The following is a 22371-nucleotide window of genomic DNA, read 5'->3' as shown; positions in this document are numbered from 1 at the left end:
TCTTTTAAAACATCAATCTTTTAAAAATGGTGGTTCAGATATGCTTTTATAAAAATAATTTGGTAACTGTACAAAAGTTTAAAAAATCTGAGTTTTTAAGAAAAGACCAAAAGTGAACCATAGTCCTGCCACAACCACTGTTAACATTTGGGATATATCCTTCCAGAAATAATTCTTTGTACTAATAAATACTAGACGGATGGATAAATATATGTGTGTATGTGTGTATTTTAAAGTTTATTTACTTTTTAAAGTAATCTCTACACCCAACATGGGGCTCGAACTCACGACCCCAAGGTTAAGTGTTACTTGATCTTCCAAAAAGGTCAGCCAGATGCCCCAGATAAATATTTTTTTAATTATTTTTTTATTTTAGGAAATGGCTGCAGATTCTCTTGATTTGAATGCACCATAATTTAGCCCCTGGTAATCCCCTATTTTGGGGGCATTGTTCGCATTTTTTACTATGACAACACTGCAATGATCTCTGTTTATACATCTTCAGGAAGGATCCAGCTGCTTATTAGGGATGAATTCTCCTTCAGGTAACTGCTGAGTCAGTTGGCTTGACTATGTTTAAGGCTTTGACAGCTACAGCTAGGCACCCCATCTTACCATAACCTCAACCAGTCCTGCTTTCATTCTTCTTAATATTTATCTGGTAGATAAAAAAAAATAGCACCTTGTTGAGATTTTAATTTGTATTTATTTAATTACCAGCATGATGTAGAGGAGGAGGGGAGTGAGTGGGGAATAAAGCAATTCTACCTAAGGCCTTCGCAGCAGTTCTTACCCTTGGATCAGTATCTTCCTCTTCTTCATCAGGGTTATAGGTCTCAGCACAGACTAAATTTGGAGAGAAAAACATAAAGAGAAAGTGAATAAAACAGATGTGTACTTTTACTGGAAAAATAGGAAGTGAACACAGTTTCCTGTTATTTACTGTTTTCTAAAACTATAATGATTTTTAAAGCCCTTTCATCAATTAATAAATATATTAAGTACCTACTCATGCCAGGAATGCTATTAGGTGCTAAAATGCCAGCTTTCTAGGGATTGGTAGTGCCAAAGAGGAGAGAGTTGGTAAAAGATATCATAGAGTAAATCCCATGGTAGTGGCAAGGACAAGCAAGGAGGTACTATCTCTGCTGATTTTTTTTTTTAATTTATTTGACAGAGAGAGACACAGCGAGAGAGGGAACACAAGCAGGGGGAGTGGGAGAGGGAGAAGCAGACTCCCCACTGAGCAGGGAGACTGATGCGGGGCTTGATCCCAGGACCCTGGGATCATGACCTGAGCTGAAGGCAGACGCTTAACGACTGAGCCACCCAGGCGCCCCTCTGCTGAATATTTTTTAAACAGGGGTGGAAAATCAGAGAGTACAACATATGCGATACAAACACATGGACATGGATATGGAATAATTATGAAAAGAATCAATTAAAATTGCTCAACATCATTCTGTACATGTATGACTTAAAAATAAGAACGAATGTTAAACAAAATGAATACTATATGTCAGTCTTTGTTCTGGGTACAGTATTAAATAAATCTAAAATCAACTTGATTTTCTTTGTAGGTAGCCTGTGTTTGTTGTGCTGGCTGCCTGCAGGACTTGTCTCTGTTGCAATTCAAAGATTCAGAAAATATTCACTGAACATTTGTTTATAACAGCAAAATATCAGAAATGATAGAACTACCCAAAAAATACGACATAACTATTTGAATAATATGCTATAAGAAAGAATGAGGAAGATCTCCACGGGCTAAAAGTGAATTCTAGGGAAAAAGAGCAAGGTGAAGAATATATGTAGTATGCCATCCCTTCCATAAGAAAGGACTTCTATGAGAAAGGAGGAGAGCTAAGAAGAGGGGAAAATAAATATAAAAATAAGAATATATACACAAAAGGTTTTGTTTTTTGTGTTTTTTTTTTACCTACTTATTTTTCCAAAGGGAAACAAGAGAAGGATAAACCAGGAAGTTAGCAGGCAAGGACTGCAAATGGTTTCTGACCCTACATTCAATGCATTTGTGTGATGGCTAACAACTAGGGGACAAACTGATACATACTGCTCTCAATTTAACTCCTGGTTTCTTAGACACATTTACTCACTGAAGCCTTGGTCTAGCTGCATGCCAGCTTCCCTTTCCATTGACTCTCTGAACTCACGGAACACCTGAGAAATGGTATGTCATGTAGACATGAGGCCCCTCCTGCCTGGACTACAGTACTCTAGTGTGGGCCACACCTCCTGTACTGTAATGCCATCAATACTCTGCCTGTCCAACAGGGATCCCGTACCCTCACACAGAGAAAAATTAGGGAGAAGGGAGTTATTAAGAGGACAAATACCATTCTAGTCCCTAAAACAGCATCAGGTAACGTTCTGCAGGAAGGTCCGCCTAGTCTCCGGCTGGTACAGGCTTTGGGTAGCTGAGCCAGGGAAGTGACAACAGGATGTAGATAATGACTCACTAACTCTCTCCAAGTCATTCCTGATTCCACAAGAGGAGGTCAGCTACATTTATCTCAGATCTGTCCTAAAGATTAAAACACACACTTTCCTCCCTGCTCAGTGGGGAGCCTGCTTCTTCCTCTCCCTCTGCTGCTCCCCCTGCATGTTCTCTCTCTCTCTCTCTCTCTCTCTCTCAGGAATGACTAAGGAACGAGGAAGCAGCAGTGAAGGCAAACACTGTTAAACTGCAGCCTCTTGGTTCTCTGTGCTCTTCATTAACGTTGTCATTAGCAGCCCAGGTTTGTTTGTTTCTTTCTTTCTTTCTTAATGTATAATGTATTATCTGTTTCAGGGGTACAGGTCTGTGATTCATCAGTCTTACACAATTCACAGCGCTCACCATATCACATACCCTCCCCAGTGTCCATCATCCAGCCACCCCATCCCTCCCACCCCCCTCCACTCCAGCAACCCTCAGTTTGTTTCCTGAGATTAAGAGTCTCTTATGGTTTGTCTCCCTCTCTGGTTTCATCTTGTTTCATTTTTCCCTCCCTTCCCCTATGATCCTCTGTCTTGCTTCTCAAATTCCTCATTATCAGTGAGATCATATGATACTTGTCTATCTCTGATTTATTTTGCAGCCCAGGTTTCTAAATCAGAAATTTGTAACTCATCAGGACTTTCTTCATTCACCTCTTATCCAATGAATACATCAAATTCTACTTCAAAAATGTTTTCTTAGAAAAATGCATTTAAAAACCCTCACTTTGGAGACAGATGGGTACATGAGTATTATTACACTAACTTTCTCTACTTCTGCGTATGTATGAAAATTTTCATTTAAAAAGTTTAAAATAATAAGCCTGCAGGGTTGAGACTGACAGGATTTTACTGATAATGACACAGTCTTGGCTAGCCTATTTTCAGGCTTGCTTTTCCTTTGATTTTGAAGGAAAGTACTTTAGTGACTTAGCTTGTTTTATATTTTTATTTTTTAAAAAAGACTCAAAGGTCTTTCTTTAAAAAAGATTTTATTTATTTATTTTGAGAGAGAAAGAGCATGTGCATGTGCGCCTGAGCAAGTGGGGGTGTGTGGGGTGGGGTGGGGAGAATCTGAAGCAGACTCCACACTAAGCACTGAGCCCAATTCAGGCTCGATCTCATGACCCTGAGATCATGACCTGAGCCAAAATCAAGAGTCATATGCTTAACCGAATGAGCCACCCAGGCATCCCTCATTTTTATATTTTTAGACATAAACATAACTGAGGCAGGAGATGTTACAGTCTTGAAGTCTTAAGGTATAGCACTGTGATTTAAACAAAAGTAGTTCCAGTAAAATTATTATTAATGTTTCTATTTGTGGAAAAGCATTTTATTTTTCAAAACTGCTTTTGAATTTTTCCCTTTTCTTTTGAACTCCAGACTCACCTCCCTTCGCCTCTTCCCCGTTTCCACCCAACCTCCCTACTTTTTCCTGGTCTTGACCCCAAATCACTTTTCTCATCTTTCATATAAAAATCCATTTTTAAGTGTCTATGTGATTGTTGCCCCAGAGTCTGTGTGATTCCCTATGAAGCCTCAAGAACAACATTAAGTGTCATGAGATGCTTAAGATCTACTGAAAATGAAGACTGAAAGAGTAGCACAAACCCTTGTTCCAGCGAACTTGTTTTGCCACAGTTCTCCAGCAGATGTCACTGGTCAGCAACATGAAACTATACAAAGGGACAAGAGACCATCCAGCACAATTTCTTCTTCTAAATTTTAAATGCTGCTTCTGTCATCCAGAAATGTGAATCATTTTTTTAAAGATTTTATTTTTAAGTGATTTCTACACCTAACATGGGGCTCAAACTCACAACCCTGAGATCACGAGTTGCCCACCCCACTGACTGAGCCAGCCAGGCACCCCTGGAAATGTAAATCATTAAAATGTGCTGGTGAGAGAAAACTCTTTCATTTCTACAAAGAAATGAGCACAGATCCTGGTCACAGCCTGAGGCTCTATGCTCTCCTGCCATCTCCCATGAAGAGTTGACTCAGCCTGTGTGTATTAGTCAACTTGGGCTGCCATAACAAAGTATCAGGCTGGGTGGCTTGAAGAACAGAAATCTATTTTCTCACAGTTCTGGAGGATGAAGTTCAAGGTCAAGGTAATGGCACCATTTTGTTTCTCCTGGGACCCTCTTCACTTGACTCGCAGGTAGCTGCTCTCTGTTCCTCACATGGCCCTTTGTCTCTGTGGTGCACTCCTGGTGTCTCTTGCTCTTCTTATAAGGAAACCAGTCCTATTGGATTAGGGCTCCACCCTTATAACCTCATCTAACCTTAACTGCCTGTTTTTTTTAAAGGCCTTTTCTCCAAATACAGTCATATTGGGGTTAGGCCTCACGTAGGAATTTGAGGGGGACACAATTCAGTATGTAACACTGGGTTTCTAAATTATTTCTAGTAATGCTTGGTAATATTTCACCTGAAGATAGCTATTGGTGGAAAAAATACTGAATATTGTGAAAGGATAGCAAGAGAAAAATCAGTATTTCAGTCCATTATAAACATGTAAGCGTTAAAAGGCAGGGACACCTGGGGAAGGAAGAGCACCAATCATGCAGACATGAGTGACCACCATGGCACCAGACTCTACTGACTGGTCAGTCATCACCAGAGTCAGATACTCCCCGCCCAAATGTGGCATGATGTCAACACACAAATTTCTGATTAAAATGCTTTGAAGCTTCAACACGTATTTAATAAAAGAAAGGGTTTTCTGAGGATGAAGTTTCTTAACAAATCAGACTAACGTTTCAAACTCAAAGGCAGTTAATACTACTTTAGGACTATTTCAAGAAAGCTGCCTTTAAAGAATTTATGAACTCTCTTCATCTAATGAATTTATCACATGTAATAGGGCTGTTCTCCTAGAACTTAAACTTGGAAGGCACAGCTTTTCAATTCCATTGCTTTGCAATGGAGAGAGAACATCAAGGAGGGGAAGAGCTCATCTCTGTAGCTACTACATGCACTGGTGTCTGAGCGTGGATCCACCCACCACTCATTCACTATTTCTCTATGTCCCAGATCCTTGTCTCTTCAGGGGTAAGAGGGCATAATGACACTAAAATCATGTAAAAGGTTAACACTGGGCTGCAGAGCACCTGGGAGGCTCAGTCAGTTAAGCACCTGACTCTTGATTTCAACTCAGGTCATGATCTCAGGGTTGTAAGATCAAGCCCCACATCAGGCTCCACACTCAGTGGGGAGTCTGCTTGAGATTCTCCCTCTGCCCCCACTCAAATAAATAAATAAATATTTTTAAGATTTTATTTATTCATTTGAGAAAGAGAATGTACATGCATGCGCAGGGGGAGGAGCAAAGGACAGAGGGAGAAGCAGACTCCCCACTGAGCAGGGAGCCAGACATGGGGCTTAATCCCAGGACCCCGGGATCATGATCTGAGCTGAAGGCAGATGCTTAACCAACTGAGCCACCCAGGTGCCCCAATAAATAAATCTTTTTTTTTAAAGATTTTGTTTGACAGAGAGAGACACAGTGGGAGAGGGAACACAAGCAGGGAGAGTGAGAGGGAGAAGCAGGCCTCCCGTGGAGCAGGGAGCCCTATGCGGGGCTCAATCCCAGGACCCTGGGATCATGACCTGAGGTGAAGGCAGACACTTAACGACTGAGCCACCCAGGTGCCCCCCAATAAATAAATCTTAAAAAAAAATAAAACACAGGGCTGGGCTCACAGGAGATACTCAACAACTACTAGCTCTTTTATGCTGCTTCATGTTCCAGACTACGATTCAGTCAGACATGCTGAGTTGTTGTTGAAGTCTCTGACACAGCACATGTCCTCACACAGCTAGTTATTGCTGAAATCCCTGGATCACATAAGGAACACCATTCCCTACCTCTCTTTCCAATCTTATTTTATCTCCTCACCCACAGTCAGAGCAGCCAGATCCAGTTCATCCCCCTTTGAGTCTTAAGACATTCTTTCACCTAGAATACATTCTTCTTGGTACTAGCCAAACAGTAACCATGTTTTATAAATTCCAGTGCAATTTCTGCCTCCTTCAAAGAAATGTCTCTTGATTTTTTTCTGTCCACAGTAATTTCTTCTCCTGATTTCTGATCCCTTCCTTTGTTCCTTTCTTCTATCCATCCATCCATATTTACTGACATTGTTCTAAGTGTTAACTATATGCATCAATGAACAAAACAGATGAAACTTCTCTGCCTGATTGGAGCTTACACTCCAGCATATGGAACTAGATAATAAATAGGACAAATAACAGGGGGAGAGAGTGGGAGAGACAGACAGTAAGAAGAAAATAAAGTGAGGGAGATGGGTGTGTGTGTGTGTGTGTGTGTGTGTGTGTGTGTGTGTGTGTGTGTGTGCCAGCATATGGAACTAGATAATAAATAGGACAAATAACAGGGGGAGAGAGTGGGAGAGACAGACAGTAAGAAGAAAATAAAGTGAGGGAGATGGGGTGTGTGTGTGTGTGTGTGTGTGTGTGTGTGTGTGTGTGTGTGTGTGTGTGCCAGCATATGGAACTAGATAATAAATAGGACAAATAACAGGGGGAGAGAGTGGGAGAGACAGACAGTAAGAAGAAAATAAAGTGAGGGAGATGGGGTGTGTGTGTGTGTGTGTGTGTGTGTGTGTGTGTGTGTGTGTGTGTGTGTGTGTGTGTGTGTGTGTGTGTGTGTGTGTATGTTGGGTCTTACTGAAGACCTGAGAAGGTGTCTTTCAAATGAAGGTCTGAAGGGTGTGAATAAGCAATCCACAAAGATAGTTTTGATGAGATATGGGAGCAAAAGTCTGATTAGACTGGACTCAAGAGAGAATAGAAGAGAAACTTAAATACAGCAAATATGGACAACTCCTTCAAGGAATTTGCTATAAAGATAGGGAGAAAAAAAAGGGTGGTGGCTGGAGAGGAAAGAGTGGTTTAAAAAAAGCTTTATTTTTTAAGAACTGGAAGTCAATGCTTGTGTTTCTCCTCTGAGAAGAATAATCCCACTGAAGGATAAAGAGTATGCAGGATGAAGGGATGAACTAATGTACAGGTGGACACTGGACTCATAGGTAGGTAAGGAAGGATAGATGTGGTGGGAGTCTATGGAAGCTATCTTCTGTTGCTTCCGTTTTCTTCGTTAAGAACAAAATCATCTGCCAGGCATGAAGATTAAGGAGGAGGTGCAGGTTTTGGGAGAAAGAAGGTATGAAAGGCTTATCTGGGAGAACAGGAGAGCGAAAGAAGTACAGAGACACAGTGTGACTGCTGGCATCCAGAGCCTACTAGTGAATGATCAGGTACTGAGAGTAAGATCAGTCAACAGGGCTGTGTATTTTCCTTCAATCATGTACTGCTGTGGTGCAGAGTCAGAATAAATGGACAGCTGGGCTTAAACAGAATATAGTTTAGCCAAGTAAGTAAAAATGAAAAAGGAAATTGAGGGTATGTGCCACAGAATGGTTATAATCGCTGATCAAGGAATTTAAGGTTAGTAAAAGGTGAAGCGAAGAACAAAAACGAAGATCAAGTTGTCAGGGCTGGAGCAGGAGAGCAAGAGCCCAGACGACAGCAGGTGGTGGGAGATGAGGATCACTGATTGAGTATGAAGAACTATAATGCTTGGGGTGCCTGGGTGGCTCAGCTGGTTAAGCATCTGACTCTTGATTTCAGCTCAGGTCATGATCTCGGAGTCATGAGATTGAGCCCTGAGTCAGCTTAAGATTCTCTCTCTCTCCCCCCGTCTGCCCCATCCCTAAAAAAAAAAAAAAAAAAAAAAAGAGTTGTAATGCTTGTCATCCCAGAGTATGACCAGGGGGAGGAGGAGCTAAAGTAGGGTGGAAGACAAAAGGTCAAGGAATGGAAGGGCAAGACACTGAAAGAATCATCTATATGGAAATCAGAAGAAAACAGCCCATGCATTATTAGATAACTAAAACAAGGAGGAGAAATGGCTGATAGAATATAATAATGTGAGGTTTGAAGGTGAGGGTTGTAGGGAGGAGGTAGGAGAACAGTCTGGAAGCACTAAGGAGTATAAAAACATTTACCCATCTCCTGTCCGTGTTACAAGAAAGGTGGAAGAGAAGAATCACCATTTGAGAAGACTGCAGGGCAAGCCAACCTTCAGCTAGATCCAGAAGATGAAAGGCTGGAGAGGGAAGAGTGTACAGGCTGAGAATTTAGGGGATTTAGATGAAAACTGACCAAGAGGTCCAGAGGGTAGAAAGGGTCCTTAGAGACAGGAAGGGTAGTACTTAGGACCCATGCTACCTTTGGGCACATTATCACTTTGACTGTTCCAAGTGACTTGACTTCTGCTTTGTCCTCAGTTTCTGCATCTGTACAGTGGGGATAATCATGGCACGTACCTCACAGTGTTAATGTGAGGACTATGTTCGATGACATAAGGGAGGCATTTCGAGAGACCCTAAAATTGTGCACCTAGCACATAGTCTGGATTAAAAAAAACATTAGCTATTCCTACAGGCTATTTTCTCTCCTGCATAATCATTTTGGATTCTTTTAAGAATCTTTTAACTTAACACTTGAATAATATTAAAAAGTTTAAAATCTTCAATTAGATTGTTAAATCTAAGGAGGAGGGATAATACCATGTACTTGTCTGAGTTCTCCACAGAGTTCAAGGCCTGAACAACACTGACAGAAAGCTTAAATAGCAATTCATGAACGCCATCCGTGACCTCTGGAGGAGATGTCACTGTAGTCTCCATTTCCCAGATCTGTCCTACAGATGTCAAGAGATATTACTAATCATTTAGGAAAAGGGGGTATAGGGCAAGGATGAACACAAATGGAAGATAATAGCTCACGGATCTCGTACCAACCTTTAATCCCCACTCTATTTCTTCTCTGTAATGTCTCTCTACATAGAACACATTTTTTTCAATCTCCTTTCAACAGACTTTGGTGTACAACCTTACCAAAGGCTTTCTGAAACACAAATGAGCAGATTTTCTCAAAGAAGAGGACGGAGGGACAGAAAAGGGCGCCTGGGTGGCTCAGTCATTAAGCGTCTGCCTTCAGCTCAGGTCATGATCCCAGGGTCCTGGGATGGAGCCCCGCATTTGGCTCCCTGCTCAGCGGGAAGCCTGCTTCTCCCTCTCCCTCTGCTTGTGTTCCCTCTCTCGCTGTGTCTCTCTCTGTCAAATAAATAAATAAAATCTTAAAAAAAAAAAAGGGATTCCTAGTCTCACTACATATTAGGTCATGTGACAATTTAAAATCAAGAAACCTTTCTAGAATGAGGGGATATGAAAGAATGATGTGATACATATAGCTCACATTGCAGTTTGAAGCACATTAACATTCCCATTATACAATCAAATAAACTCTAGATGTATTCAAAAGTCAAACATTTTAATTATAAGGAAACTTCTAGAAAATACATCAGCTCTATAAAAAAAGGACCTTCTCAGCTTAAGAGCAATTATTTAAAAATGTGTGTATATATACATATATATATATATACATTCAATTAATATTTAGTGAGTGCTTGCTATGTGCCAGGCAGTGTTCATGGAGCCAGTCCCATGTTAAAATGTTTGAGTCAACAAAAAAAATAGCAAAACTAAAATAAGTAGCACAACCAACTAGGAAAATTTTGCATTAAAAATTTCAAAAAGTTGGGCACCTGGGTGGCTCAGTCAGTTGAACTCTTGGTTTCAGCTCACGTCCTCATCTCAGGGTCGTGAGATTAAGCCCTGTGTCTGGCTCCATACTCAGTACACAGTCTGCCTGGGATTCTCTACCTTCTCCCTCTACCTTTGTCCCTCCACCTGCTCATGTTCTCTCTCTCTCAAATAAATCTTTTTTAAATTTTTCAAAAGGTTAAAAATCATGATAGAAATTTACTCAAACTTAAAAAAAAAGAAATTTACTCAAACTTATAAAAAAATAATCTGGATCATAACCGAGGAAAATATTGCCAAACTATTCCCGTATAAGAAAATAAAAATAGATTTCTCATATTTGGAAAATATTCATTTTTGCTAATAATCAAAGGAGTGCCAAATAAAACAATCTGAAGTACTATTTTACATCTAAATTAAATAGGTACCATCTATGTTAGTGAGATGGTGGTGGAAGAGAAGCCTTTGTAGGGTGTCTTTCTCCCTGTAGCCTATTCTGTAGACTGCCTCTGGATAGCAATATACAGAAAAAAATTCAGGCAGTGCTCAGTCTCTGACTAGAGAATGCTACCCAGCACTGTAACTGAATAAACAGTTTTAGTGGCTCAACAATGTATGCAAGTAGTTAATACAGTATAATTTAGAATACCAGAAATAATAATAATAATATGAAAAGGAGTTTTACGAATAGACATTTTTCCAAAGAAGACATCCAGATGGCCAACAGACACATGAAAACATGCTCAACATCACTTATCATCAGGGAAATGCAAATCAAAACTACAATGGGATATCACCTCGCACCTGTCAGAATGGCTAAACTCAACAACACAAGAAACAGCAGGTGTTGGCAAGAATTCGGAGAAAGGGGAACACTTTTGCATTGTTGGTGGGAATGCAAACTGGTACAGCCACTCTGGAAAACAGTATGAAATTTCCTCAAAAAGTTAAAAATAGAACTACCCTATAATCTAGCTATAAATACTAATAGATATTTACCCAAAGAATACAAGAATGCTAATTCAAAGGGATACATACACTCTGATATTTATAGCAGTATTATCTACAACAGCCAAATCATGGAAACAGCCCAAGTGTCCATCGACTGATGAATGGATAAAATGTGGTGTGTGTGTGTGTGTGTGTGTGTATGTGTGTGTGTGTGTGTAATGGACTACTACTCAGCCATAAAAAAGAATGAAATCTTGACATCTGCAATGACATGGACAGAGCTAGAGAATATAAGGCTAAGTGAAATAAGTCAGTCAGAGAAAGACAAATACCACATGATTTCACTCACATGTGGAATTTAAGAAACAAAACAAATGAGCAAAGGGGAGGAAGAGAGAGAGAGGCAAACTAAGAAACAGACTCTTAACTACAGAGAAGACAATGATAGTTACCAGAGGGGAGGTGTGTGTGGGGATGGGTTAAACAGGTGATGGGGATTAAGGAGTGCACTTATTGTGAAGAGCATTGGGTGATATATGGAAGCATTGGAAAAAAAAAAAGTAGTTTTTAGAAGCCATAATTATAAACATGGGAAAATATTAATGATATAAATGAGACAAATATGTACATATATTCTCAGAACTCAAAATGAAACAGAATGAAGGAACTACAGGTAATTTTTATAATGTTCTGTAATGCTAACTTACCTTTTTATTTAAAAGATCAGTTTTTTATTTAAAATAATCCCATCTTAAAACAGCATTTTAGCAGTATGTTATGAAAGAGAATACATACCTGATACTCGCCGATCAAATCTGCCAGGAATTGGAACTGTAAAACAAAGAAGCAAAATTTAGTCATCATTATGTCACATGACCCCATTTTTAACAACAGAACTAAAAGCACCTTAATACCAAATGTTGGGTCAATTCATACTCTTCTTTAATCAACCACAGATAGTTGTTCAACATGATCACAAAAGGCAATATAAGGAAGAACTTACATCTTTGAAAACAAGCTCTTTATAACTTTAAGGTACTCAGGGTGGCAATTTTCTGTTTACATTCATGTTCCATCTAATTTGTATCATATCAAATGAATAAGAAGTCTACTAAATTTATTGGTAATGTTATGATATTAAATAGTTAATTTTCTTCTTTAATGTTTTTCAAAGATAATCCCAATACCTGCCGGATAATAGCCTTTAAATTTCATTTTAAAATACTTTAATGAGGGCGCCTGGGTGGCTCAGTTGGTTAAGCAACTGCCTTCGGCTCAGGTCAGGATCCTGGAGTCCCAGGATCGAGTCCCACATTGGGATCCCTGCTCAGCGGGGAGTCTGCTTCTCCCTCTGACCCTCCCCCCTCTCATGCTCACTCTTTCTCTCTCTCTAATAAATAAATCTTTAAAAAAATAAAATAAAATACTTTAATGAGCATTACACTAAAATGAAAAAGAAATTAACCATTAAGTTATGTTCTCCGTCAGTATGTCCACAGTGTATCAAAATCAGAAAAATGTCTTTAGGCTGAAAAAGAATCGCATAAGCTTTCCCTTTGCTAATCTCTTCTACTTTTCACCTATCGTTCCTTATGTTTGATGATTATCTAAATTCTCACTACTAAACTATATCATATGAATACAATGATATTTTTAAAGATTTTATTTATTTTTTTTAAGTAAACTCCACCCAATGTGGACTTTGAACTCATGACCCTGAGATCAAGAGTCACATGCTCCACTGACTGAACCAGCCAGGCACCCCAAGCTGGGTTTTAACCTTCAGAGCTTAATCTGATTATTTTTATTTAAAAAAAAATTATGTAAAATATCCATTCTCACCCTCCATAAAAAGATAAACTTGAAGATTAGTGAAAAACAAATTGAAGATGGCTCAGAGAGCCAAACTCAACTAATGTGAAGCCTCTGAAACAAAAACAGACCCAGGAAGGAGACAAATGTTCATTCACCATAACAGGACTAGAATTCTCTTTTTGCATATAGCATGGGGTAAAAGTCACGTTACCAACAAACAGGCAAAAATTCAAAAGAAAACTGTAGCCATTATTGATAGAATAGTCCCTCACTACTTCCTCAATGAAACTGTGGATATGTCAAAAAAACAAAAACTATGGATCTGTCAAAATTAATCCACCCACCAGCAAACAAAGACGATAAATTCAGTTCAACAAATACAGGTAGGCTACCTAGTAAATGGCATGCACTGCAGTAGACAATTTGGAAGACACTGGTAAATAAAACAAAGACTCCTAATTTCATGAAGCTTGCATTCTAGCTTGAGGGATGTGGGAGAGTTTCCTTTGGTCACTTAAAACACATGTTCCTGTCACTCAGGCAGACAGATGAAATGTATACCAACTTAAACTGACAAACCAAGGCCTCATGGAATTTCCATAATTAAAATCCCACTAAACATTAGTATACAACATAAAATTATAAAACATACAATGAAACAATTTAGCATGGGTACTATCAGGGGATATCTCAAACAAAGGGTTAGATATTAAGATTAAGAACTATTATAAAATGAGAACAGAATTTTTGGGGGGGATTTTATTTATTTATTTGACAGAGAGACAGTGAGAGAGGGAACACAAGCAGGGGGAGTGGGAAAGGGAGAAGTAGGCTTCCCACTGAGCAGGGAGCATGATATGGGGCTCAATCCCAGGACCTGGGATCATGACCTGAGCCAAGGCAGAGGCTTAATGACAGATCCACCCAGGCGCCCCTAGAACAGAATGTTTAAAACAAAGACATAAAAACAGGAATCAAAAGCATAAATAAAGGAACAAGATACAACCAAAACAAAACAGGGAGACTTGAAAAAAATTTGGAACTTCTAAGAAAAAAACAACACATTGAAATTTTAAAAACTATGATGCAAGGCACCCTATCTGGGTATATAAAATCTAAAAATGCTGGAAAAATCATTGTAAAACATCATTACCAACAACTTACTACAATAATATTGATTTAAATGTATAGGTGGAAATCAAAAGGGAAATTAGAAAATATCTTGAGATGAATGAAAACAAAAATACAATACACCAAAACTTACGGGATGTACTGAAAGTAGTGCTGGAGGGAAATTTATAACTATAAATGCCTACTTTTAAAAAGAAGAAAAGTCTCAAATTCATAAGCTAATTGTACACTTTAAGGAAGTATGGAAAAAGGACAAACTAAATCCTAAAGCAGCAGAAATAAGGAAATTCAGAGTGGAGAGAAACTATAAAATAAAGCATAGAAAAAAAATCAGTGAAACTAAAAGTTGGTTCTTTGAAAAGATCAACAAAACCAGCAAACTGTTAGCTAGACTGACTAAGAAAAAAGAAGATTCAAATTACTAAAACTAAAGTGGGGGCATTACAATGGAATACACAGAAATAAAAAGAATTATAAGAGAATACTATGAAAAGCAGTAGGTCAACAAATTGGATAACCTAGATGAAACAGGCCATAGGGGCGCCTGGGTGGCTCAGTCTTTAAGTGTCTGCCTTCGGCTCGGGTCGTGATCCTAGGGTCCTGGGATCAAGCCCCGCATTGGGCTCCCTGCTCTGCGGGAGGTCTGTTTCTCCCTCTCCCACTCCCTCTACTTGTGTTCCTTCTCTTGCTGTCTCTCTCTCTGTCAAATAAATACATAAAATCTTTTTTTAAAAAAGAAACATGAAATAGACAAATTCCTGGAAATACACAAACTTCTAAAACTTGCTCAAGAAGAAATAGAAAAATCTCAACAATCTATAACAAACAGGAGGATTGAACTGGTAATCAAAAATCTCCCAACAAAGAAAAGCCCAGGACCAGATGTCTTCATTGTAAATTCTACTAAACATTTAAAGATTAACATCAATCCTTCTCATACTCATCCAAAAAAATCAAAGATAAGGGAACACTTCCTAACTCATTTATGAGGTCAGTATTACCCGATAGCAAAGCTAGAGAAAGACACCGCAAGTAAAGAAAATATTCATTACGAATATAAACACAAAAATCCTCAAAAAAATACTAGCACACAAAACCTGGCAACATATTAAAATGATTATATACCATGACCAAGTGGGATTTATCCCAGGAATCCAAGGGTGGATTAAAATAAGAATATCAAGCAATATACACATTAACAGAACGAAGTGGGGGGAACCACATTATCATCTCACTGATGCACAAGTATGTGACAAAACACTCTTTAATGATAAAAAATAAACTGGGAGTGATGTCTGGGTGGCTCAGTCACTAAGCGTCTGCCTTCAGCTCAGGTCATGATCCCAGGGTCCTGGGATCGAGCCCCGCATCAGGCTCCCTGCTCCATGGGAAGCCTGCTTCTCTCTCTCCCACTCCCCCTGCTTGTGTTCCCTCTCTCGCTTTGTTTCTCTGTCAAATAAATAAAATCTTTAAAAAAATGAAAATGAAAATAAAGTGACAATAGGGCTAAAATTATTTTAAAAAAATAAACTGGGAATTATAAGGGAATTTCCTCAACATGAAAAAGGCACAGCTAACACCAACTCAATGGTAAAAGATTGTAAGCTTTCTCCGTAAGATCAGGAACAAGACAGAATGCCTGCTTTTGTCACTTCTACTGAATATATTACTGAAAGTTCTGGCCAGAGCAATTAGGAAAGAAAAAAAACTATAAAAGGCATCCAAATTAGAAAGGAAAAAGTAAAATTATCTGCTTGTAGAATGACATGATCATCTATGTAGGAAACCTTAAAGAACCCACACAAAAAAGTTAGATTTAATAAGTGAATACAGCAAAGTTGCAGGATATAAAATCAACACCCAAAATTGTCTTTCTATACTACTGCAATGAGCAATCCAAAAGAAAATATTTCTAAAACTCTATTCACAACACCATCAAAATGAATAAAATATCTAGAAAGGAGGCAAAATATCTGTACACTGAAAACTATAAAACATTGCTGAAAGAAATTAAAAGAGACATAAATAAGCCTTTTGCGATGTAAGTGTACCCATGTTGCACACCTTAAATATCTTACAATCATATTTGTCAATTATACCCTAATAAAGCTAGAAAAAAAGACATAAATAAATGGAAAGCTATCCTATGTTAAAGGACTAAAAGCCGTAATACTGTTAAGATGATGATACTATCTAAAGCAATGTACAGATTCAATGCAATTTCTATTAAGATTCCAATGGTGTTTATTTATTTTTTATAGGAATGGAAATACCTATCTAAAATTCATGTAGAATCTCAAGGGATCCCAATTAGCCAACTAATCTTGAAAAAGATAAAGTTGGAGGACTCATACTTCCTGATTTCAAGACTTACTACAAAGTCTCAGTAATCAAAACAATATGGTATTGGCATAAGGATAGACATATAGACCAGAACCATAGAATAGAGAACCCAGAAATAAACCCTCACATTTTGGTGAACTGATTTTCAAAAAAACTGCCAAGATCACTCAATGGGGAAAGGACAGTCTTTTCAACAAATGGTGCTCAGAAAAATAAAGCTGGCCTCTTACATTTTCATCATAAAAATTAACTAAAAATGAATCAAAGACATAAAATTAAGAGCTAAAATGATAAAACTGTTAGATGAAAACACGGAGGAAAATCTTTATGACATTGGATTTAGCAATGATTTCTTGGATATAACATCCAAAGTGTAGGCAAAAAATAAAAAAAGAAACAGATAAACTGGACTACATCAAAATGAAAACCTTCTGTGTATCAAAAGACACAACAGAGTGAAATGGCACACCATGGAATGGGAGAAAATATTTGCAAATAATTTATCTGTTACATCCAGAATAAAGAACTCCTACCCTTCAACAAAAACAACAAAAACCAAGCTGATGAAAAAATGGACAAGGACTTGAAGAGACTTTTCTTCAGAGAAGATATACAAATGACCGATAACCACATGAAAAGATACTCAAGGGGCGCCTGGGTGGCTCAGTCGTTAAGCGTCTGCCTTCGGCTCGGGTCGTGATCCCAGGGTCCTGGGATCGAGCCCCGCATCGGGCTCCCTGCTCCGCGGGAAGCCTGCTTCTCCCTCTCCTGCTCCCCGTGCTTGTGTTCCCTCTCTTGCTGTGTCTCTCTCTGTCAACTAAATAAATAAAATCTTAAAAAAAAAAAAAAAAAGATACTCAATACTACTAACCAATAAGGAAATGCAGGGGCGCCGGGTAGCTCAGTCACTTGAGCCTCTGACTCTTGGTTTCAGCTCAGGTCATGATCCCAGGGTCATGTGATCAAGCCCTGCGTGGGGCTCTGCGTTCAGCAGGGAGTTTGCTTGAGATTTTCTCTCTCCCTCTCCCACAGCCCCTCCCCCAGCTTCCACTCTCCCTCTCTTTCTAAAAATAAATAAATAAAATCTTTTTTAAAAATAGGATAATGCAAATGAAAAACACAATGAGATACCACCTCACACCTTTTAAAGATGGCTATCATTAAAAAGAAAAAACAAGAACAGATAATAAATGGTGCAAATGAACAATCCAAAAGAAAATATTTCTAAAACTCTATTCACAACACCATCAAAATGAATAAAATATCTAGAAAGGAGGCAATATATATATAAAATATATATTTATATATTTTATATATATATATTTTTATATAAGTATTAAAAAACATGTTTTGGTTTGAAGTCAAATAGGAGAAAGTCATGGTTAGTTTGCTTGAAGTAAATTCTATTCTTTTAAGAAATTTTTATTTAATATTTTAACTTGAATATAGTTGACATAATGTTACATTAGTTTCAGGTTTATAACATAGTGATTCAACTTCTCTACACATTATGCTATGCTCATTAAGTGTAGCTACCATCTGTCACAATACAATGCTATCGCAATATCACTGACTATATTCCCTATGCTGTGCCTTTTATTACTGTGACTTATTTATTTCACAAGTGGAAGCCTGTTATCTCCCACTCCCCTTTACCAATTTGCCCAGCTTCCTACCCCCCTTTCCTCTGGCAACCATCAGTTTCTTCTCTGGATTTATAGGTCTGATTCTATTTTTTGTTTATTCATTTCTCCTGTTTTTTAGTTCCATATATGAGTGAAATAATATGGTCTTTGTCTTTCTCAGTCTGACTTATTTCACTTAGATAACACCCTCTAGGTCTATCCATGTAGTCACAGATGGCAAGATTTCATCCTTTTTTATGGCTCTGAATAGCCAAAGCAATCTTTTTTTTTTTAAAGATTTTATTTATTTATTAGAGAGAGAGAATGAGAGAGAGAGAGCATGAGAGGGGGGAGGGTCAGAGGGAGAAGCAGACTCCCCGCCGAGCAGGGAGCCCGATGCGGGACTCGATCCCGGGACTCCAGGATCATGACCCGAGCCGAAGGCAGTTGCCAAACCAACTGAGCCACCCAGGCGCCCCTAGCCAATGCAATCTTGAGAAAGAAAAAAGCTGGAGGTATCACAATACCAGATTTTAAGATATACTACAAAGCTATAGCATGCAAAAGAGTATGGTATTGGCACAAAAAGAGACACACAGATCAATGGAACAGAATAGAGAGCCTATCTGCCCCACTTATATGCTCAATTAATCTATGGCAAAGAAGGCAAGAATATATAGTGGGGAAAAGACAGCTTCTCTTCAATAAATGGTGCTGGGAAAACTAGACAGCTACATGCAAAAGAATGAAACTGGACCATTTTCTTTTTTTTTAAATAATTTTTTATTGTTATGTTAATCACCATACATTACATCATTAGTTTTTGATGTAGTGTTCCATGATTCATTGTTTGTGCATAACACCCAGTGCTCCACGCAGAATGTGCCCTCTTTAATACCCATCACCAGGCTAACCCATCCCTCCACCCCCCTCCCCTCTAGAACCCTCAGTTTGTTTTTCAGAGTCCATCGTCTCTAATGGTTCGTCTCCCCCTCCGACTTACTCCCCTTCATTCTTCCCTTCCTGCTATCTTCTTCTTTTTCTTTTTTCTTAACATATATTGCATTATTTGTTTCAGAAGTACAGATCCGTGATTCAACAGTCTTACACAATTCACAGCGCTCACCATAGCACATACCCTCCCCAATGGCTATCACCCAGCCACTCCATCCCTCCCACCCCCACCACTCCAGCAACCCTCAGTTTGTTTCCTGAGATTAAGAATTCCTCATATCAGTGAGGTCATATGATACATGTCTTTCTCTGATTGGCTTATTTCACTCAGCATAAAACCCTCCAGAAACTGGACCATTTTCTGACACCATACACAAAAATAAACAAAATAGATTAAAGACCTAAACGTGAGACCTGAAACCATAAAAATCCTAGAGGAGAACACAGGCAGTAATTTCTCTGACATCAGCCATGGCAACATTTTTCTAGGTACGTCTCTGGGGCAAGGGAAACAAAAGCAAAAATAAACTACATCAAAATAAAAAGCTTCTGCACAGCAAAGGAAACCACCAACAAAACAAAAAGGCAACCTACTGAAAGGAGAAGGTATTTGCAAATGATGTATCTAATAAGGAGTTAATATCCAAAATATATAAAGAACTTATATAACTCAACACCAAAAAACCCAAACTGATTAAAAAATGGGAAAGACAGAGGCACTTGGCTGGCTCAGTTGGTGGAATGTGCGACTCTCGATCTCAGGGTTGTTGGTCTGAACCTCACGTTGGGTGTAGAGATAACTTAAAAATAAAATCTTAAAAAAAATGGGAAAGACAATTAACATATGATTTCACTCATATGTGGAAATAAGACAAATGAACAAGGGAAGAAAGAGACAAACGAAAAAACCTCATATGCAGAAAACAAACTGGTGGTTGCCAGAGGGAAGGTAGGAGGGGGATGGATGAAACAGGTGAAGGGGATTAAGAGTACACTTAACTGTGATGAGCACTGAGTCATGTATGGAATTGTTGTATTATTATAATGTACACTTGAAACTAATATAATACTGTATATTAACTATATTCAAATAAAAAATAAAGTTAAAATAAAAAATTTTTAAATGGGCAGAGGACTTGAATAGACATTTTTCCCAAGAAGACATATGGATGGCCAAGACACATGAAAAGATGCTCAACATCACCAATCATCAGGGAAACGCAAATCAAAGCCACAGTGAGGTATCACCTTGTATTTGTCAGAATGGCTAAAATAAAAAAAGGGCACGCATAGTTTTTAAAGTAAATTAAATAATATGTTGAAATTCACTGAATTTATTTCATAATATATTGAACTAAAATTTAAAAATGCAAACTTGGGCGCCTGGGTGGCTCAGTCGGTTAAGCGTCTGCCTTCGGCTCAGGTCATGATCCCAGGGTCCTGGGACCGAGTTCCACACCAGGCTCCCTGCTCTGTGGGGAGCCTGCTTCTCCCTCTCCTCCCCACTTGTGCTCTCTGTCTCTCTCTCTCTCAAATAAATAAAATCTAAATAAAATAAAATAAACTAAAAATGCAAACTTAAGGGGCACCTGGGTGGGGCATCTGGGTGGCTCAGAAGGTTATGCATCTGCCTTCGGCTCACATCATGATCCCAGGGTCCTGGGATCGAGTCCTGCATTGGGCTCCCTGCTCCTTGGGGAGCCTGCTTCTCCCTCTGCCTCTCTCTCTCATGAATAAATATATAAAAATCTTTACAAAAAAGGGGGGGCACTTGGGTGGCTCAGTCGGTTAAGTGTCCGACTCCTGATCTCAGGGTCGTTGAGTTCAAGCCCCATGTTGGGCTCCATGCTACTTAAAAATAAATAAATGCAAACTTAAAATCACTGTTTTCATAAATCATGCAAAAAAGACAAATGATTTTTTAAATTTCTAAAGCATTCTCTGTTACTGTTTAAAAGTTCAAAAGTAAAAAAAGTTGACTTGCAGTGGAAAACGTAATTAAAAACAAGAGTCTTAAGGCCTTTAGCTTGAATGAATGAGTGGATGAACATTCTGCCTGATAAACTTATGTGCAATTTAATTTTAAATTAGTACATGTCTTCTAAGGTTTTACAGGTCCAGAAGAAACAGCTGCTCTTGGAACAAGATACACTGCCAAGGCATCCAGAGAATGCTACCAACAATTATAGCAGTCAAAGAGACCACCTTATTCTAATTTCACCACTGTTTGCAGAGAGCTCAAAACAGATCTCATCAGACTTTATATGGATCAGACAAAATATTCAACTAGCATAGCAGGTATAAGAAAATCTTCCAACAAAAAACACTGCCAAGGGCGCCTGGGTGGCTCAGTCGTTAAGCGTCTGCCTTCGGCTCAGGTCATGATCCCAGGGTCCTGGGATCGAGCCCCACATCGGGCTCCCTGCTCAGCGGGAAGCCTGCTTCTCCCTCTCCCACTCCCCCTACTTGTGTTCCCTCTCTCGCTGTCTCTCTCTGTCAAATAAATAAATAAAATCTTAAAAAAAAAAACTAGATAACATGAAAAAGATGGTAACTGTTTTCATAGTGAGACTTTGACTTCATAAAAGATACAAAATAAACACGTTTCTAAGCTTTTAAGGTTAGCAAATACAGAAATAAATCATCTTAACGGCCCAGGCAGTCTGTCTGGTAAAGCATGTAGAGCCATACGCTGGAGAGTAAAGAAAGCTTCTTCCTGAGTGGAACTCAGTACCAATGCAGCTGCGCCATGTTCCTCACTCACCAAGAGGCTGGCAGTTCACCATCATCACCCTCTGCCCCTTTCTCATTGTATTTGACCTCCCATACACCTGACATGGTTGACTAGCCCTGCTTTCTTGGATTCCCCTTTCCATTGGCTTGGCCAAAACGTTGTTCTTTTTTCCTCCTACCTTTCTGGTCTCAGCGGCACTCTCTCTCACTGCTGCCCTTCTTGTTGCAAAGCCCCAGGCTTCCTTCTCTCCGTAGCTGTCACAACCCCCACGACTGCTGCCGCTGCTGCCATCACAACACCCGCACACACCAAGTCCACTTCTATATTCCCACGTTGTTCCTGAGCTCCATACCTCTATTTCTCATTGCCTCTGGAGGTTTGCACTTGAATGGCTGAGACCACATCTGTCCTAGGTCTTCCTGTCACCATCACCATGGAAGCCTGTCTGTACCTCCTCCCTCTGCCTCACCACATCACCCTTTCCCCACCCCCACACACATTCAACTGGGCACCAGGACTTAATTGAGTCTGCTTTTGAAATTCACATCCACTCTCTATGCTTTCTCTAGCCTCAACTTTAAAAAAATACCCCCAGGGGCGCCTGGGTGGCTCAGCTAGTTAAGCATCTGCCTTCAGCTCAGTTCATGATCCAGGAGTCCCAAGATCGAGTCCCGCATCA

General features: G+C 39.1%; 1 protein-coding gene across 1 annotated transcript in view; it reads right to left on the bottom strand.

The window, feature by feature from the left end:
* The window catches only part of PRKAR2A (protein kinase cAMP-dependent type II regulatory subunit alpha), a 102099-nt gene that overhangs the window by 36397 nt on the left and 43331 nt on the right, over positions 1-22371 (bottom strand). The window contains exons 2-3 of the mRNA XM_028124451.1: positions 11886-11921; positions 794-846 (exon numbers count right to left, since the gene is read on the bottom strand). Of these exons, the coding sequence (XP_027980252.1) occupies positions 794-846; positions 11886-11921 (89 nt within the window). The remainder of the gene's footprint in view (positions 1-793; positions 847-11885; positions 11922-22371) is intronic.

Source organism: Eumetopias jubatus, unplaced genomic scaffold, assembly GCF_037043125.1.
Source record: "Eumetopias jubatus isolate StellerSeaLion01/CBP00866 unplaced genomic scaffold, mEumJub1_p1.0 scaffold_1, whole genome shotgun sequence".
Classification (NCBI taxonomy): domain Eukaryota; kingdom Metazoa; phylum Chordata; class Mammalia; order Carnivora; family Otariidae; genus Eumetopias; species Eumetopias jubatus.
The sequence above is the reverse complement of the archived record's forward strand: the minus strand, read 5'-3'. Positions and strand labels throughout refer to the sequence as shown.